The sequence below is a fragment of the Piliocolobus tephrosceles genome, unplaced genomic scaffold (genome assembly GCF_002776525.5).
Source record: "Piliocolobus tephrosceles isolate RC106 unplaced genomic scaffold, ASM277652v3 unscaffolded_23911, whole genome shotgun sequence".
NCBI classification, from domain to species: Eukaryota; Metazoa; Chordata; class Mammalia; order Primates; family Cercopithecidae; genus Piliocolobus; species Piliocolobus tephrosceles.
Genome location: NW_022306434.1, coordinates 1 through 3,446, shown reverse-complemented (window position 1 = coordinate 3,446; position 3,446 = coordinate 1). Strand labels below are relative to the sequence as shown.

Below are 3,446 nucleotides of genomic sequence, written 5' to 3'. Positions count from 1 at the left end.
TTGTCACTGAGCTGCTCCATTCTTGAAAAACAGGTGACAAATTTCTCCAGAGGCCGAAGCCTGTAATTTATGGCAGCCACTTGGAGCAGCTGCATTTCCTGCAGAACACGGACCTCCTAGAGACAGAAGGCAGGATGCTGACAGGGCCTGGGTGGAAGATGCTGAGGGGGCCTTTGGTAGGCAGGGAGAAGGGGCTGGTCCCTGGGGCTGTTCTCTGAAGGGGCGCCATGAAGCCCCCAGCCTGTTCCCAGAGTTGGATGTGAACAGCCCCTCCTGCAGGAATTGGTCTTTGATTCTAGTGCCTTTCCCACTTTTTCTACTGGGATAGGTCTCCTCCTCCTGTGTGTGTCAAACCCTCCCAGTGAACCTAAGATGTAGAGGATGGAGCCAGGGAGTGTTCTGCCCAGGGTGGACTGTGACGTCCACGTCCCCACCCTCATCCAGCATGAGTGCCCCAGCTGCTCACCTTCCTCCTCTTGTTGGTGTTGCCCTGGAAGGCAGACAGAGTCCATCAGAAAGGTCCCTGGCCCACAACCAGCCCCACCCCACCCCTTCCCATGCTGCACTACTGCCAGGGCCACCAGGGTCAGGGCATGTGCACATGACAGGACTTGGACCTGCCTCAGGCTCTGGGCTCTAGAGCAGGGGACAAGGGAGCTGAGGCTCGGGACCTTCTGCCCCAACCCTCTCTGATGACAGACAGAGAAACAGGTCTCTCACAGAAAGAAAACACTCAGTGACCCTGGAATTGCCTGCCCTTGGAAAGGCTCAATTTCACCCCCCAATTATGGGACTACCCCACAGAGAGTCTGCGTCCAGCTCAGCCCACACCTCAGCAGCATTGCAGTCAGGCAGCTCTGCAGCTTCACCACTCAGAGATAGGGACTGGTGGCTGCCATGGAGCCTCCTTCACTCAGCTGCATGAGATGAGCCTGACACGCCCACCCACAGGAGCAGCTGTGAGGCTCTCAGGAGAGGAGGTTTTCCAAGGGCTGAGATCTAAGGGCTCCGTCCAGGCCCCTCTCCTCCCAAGTCTCAGGATCCTGGTTCCCAACCAGCCTGCCCCAGGCTCACTCACATCCAGATCGTCCGGGATGGCCGAATGCAACCTTTGTAACTCAGTCAGAAAATCCCCCAGGAAGGGGACCACGCCCTGTGCCATGGAGGGGTGGGGAGGTGGGAGGGGTAGTGGTGATGAGGATTGACCCTCAGGTGCCTGCCCAAGGCCCTGTCCCATGAAATCCCATCAGCCCCTGTGTCCCAGAACCCCCGTCCCCAGGTCTCCCAGTTGTAGCAGCCAAAGACCCTCAGCTGCCTTTTCCAATTCTCTGCCTCCTCTATTCCAGCTGACCTCCCAGTCTAGCAATCACTCCTAGTTACCTCTATGGTGGGATTTTAACAAGTCACAAGTTCCTGTGGTCCCAGCCTTACCCTGCCCCACATCCACTCTGAGTCCTGCTTTCTCAGACCCTTGCTCTGGTCTCTCCAATGGAGGTTTTCCAGGCCTAGTGGCCATAGGAGGACAGGGCTGGGGAGGAAGCCCCTGCTGTCTTGATATGGAGGTCTCCAGCTGGTGGGGAAAAGAGTCCTGTCGTCTGATCCCCTGCGGTCCCTCCATGCCACAGTCTCACTCACCTTCTTCTGCCTCCGCAGCCTCATCTGGGCTCTCTGGGGGTTCCTCTCCTGGGTGGCCACCTTAAAGCTCCCCGCCTGCCAGGTGTCAGGGACAGGGACAGTGAGGCTCTCCTCCCTTCCCCCAGTTACACCCGAGCCACCCCACACTTGGATCTCCAGGGACTGGCGTGAGTCACCTAGCACCGTGCTCATACCACCGGCCAGCTCCACACTCCCTGTGTGTGTCACCCGATCATGCAGCCGGGCCTCCCTGAGACTGTCTCCTCTTCTGTAAAGAGCCATGAAAACCACAGCTACCTCACAGGGCCTCTTGAGTGCTCAGTTCCCTGCAGCTGTTGTCATTATTCTCCCCCTCATCCCTCTGAGGAAGAACCATTCACGAGCACCCTCCAATTGCTTTCTTTTCTTGAACCTCATTTCCACCCTGTGAGGCCCGCACTACAGGCTCAGCACCCCTTCATTTTCCAGATGAGGAAACAGAGACCCAGAGTGTGCAGTGACTCCCCAGGGCCCCAAAAGAGGGCACCTCCTCCCCCTCCTGGAGGTTCTGTCTCGGCTGCCTTCACCCCACATCCCAGCACCACCACTCATCAGGGTCTTGTTCTCTGGAGTCTCTGAGTGTCTAGGTCTCCAGCCTTGCAGAGTTGTGATGGGAAAGGGGCAGGGCATTTTAGGAGACCTGGTTAAGTGGCACCTGCATATCTGAGTCCCACTGGAGTCTCTGCCACACAAACTGGGTTTGCGCCATGCCAAATCCATGGTTTGGCCTCGCCAATGATCCCCCAGGGGAGTTCCGTGCACAGAACTGTCTCTTCCTCCACTCAGGATGTGGCCTCCTGAGGCGACATCTCTGACGGACATGGCAGGTTTTCCAGAATCCTGGGTGGGGTGATATGTTGCCTTCTCATTTGCATGGAGGTTTTTGAGATCTGGTCAGGGAGGATCCCCTAGGAATGCATGGATCCCCCAGATCCTTGTCATGAGCATGTGTCACTGCTACTTGGTGAGCATCCTGTGACATGACCGTTTTCAGATGTCTGCAAAGGGCGGAGCGGGAAGTCCCAGCAAGCACATACATCTGTCCTGAGGTTGCCCATTGGTACCCACAGCTGGGCAGTCTACTGGACTCCCTGGCACATGAGCTTCCTCTGTTGTTGTTCCCTCTTTCCCCCAGTGTGGACTGCAGTCGCTGCCCATGGAGGTGCACTGCAGACAGAAGCAGCAGCAGAGGCCTGGCTTCCTGAGGAATTGCTGGCCAGTTTGAGGAAGGAAGAAAGTTCTACCTACAATGACCACCCCCAGCCTGGAGGAAGCTCCATGCCAGCAGCATGGACCAGCATGGGAGCCAGAGCCCTGCTAATGCTGCAGCTCATCACTCCCGCTCAGCAGCCCAGCAGCCATTGCCACATCCCATTGCCAGGGCCTCCTGCCCCCGTGCCCCCACCTGCCCATCGACCCACATACCTCTCCTCCTGGTTGCCCAAAGTAGGCATGGGGGGAATTTTTCAAGTCCACTTTTTGTAGGTAAGTCAAAACATTACAAAATAACCACTGCACACCGGGTCCAATGCCCTTCCAAACTCGCTCTTTTCTCTGACCCTTAAACACTTGTCCCAGATTTCCCAGACTCCACTGTACCTTGATCAGCAGGTCCCTCTTCACTGCAGTGTCTTTTTTGCAGAGTTCTTTTAGATATTTTGTGCTTTTGCTATTGACAGAGGAAAGAAAAAAGGGTAAATTTGGGAGTCACCGGGGAGATTTGTGAGTTCCAATCCCTTTTGTTTGAAAACCCAGTGAATCTCAGCTTCCTG

General features: G+C 56.2%; 1 protein-coding gene across 1 annotated transcript; it reads right to left on the bottom strand.

Annotated features, from left to right (window-relative positions):
- Window positions 1-5: 5 nt before the first annotated feature.
- On the bottom strand, window positions 6-1,907 carry LOC113221371 (ral-GDS-related protein-like; the record flags this gene model as incomplete). The annotated part of the gene is made up of 5 exons (XM_026450705.2): window positions 1,830-1,907; window positions 1,636-1,710; window positions 1,079-1,153; window positions 467-490; window positions 6-116 (listed from the first exon to the last, which is right to left on the bottom strand). Coding segments are annotated over exons 2-5 (234 nt in total), but the record flags the coding sequence as incomplete, so codon positions are not given.
- Window positions 1,908-3,446: the final 1,539 nt, after the last annotated feature.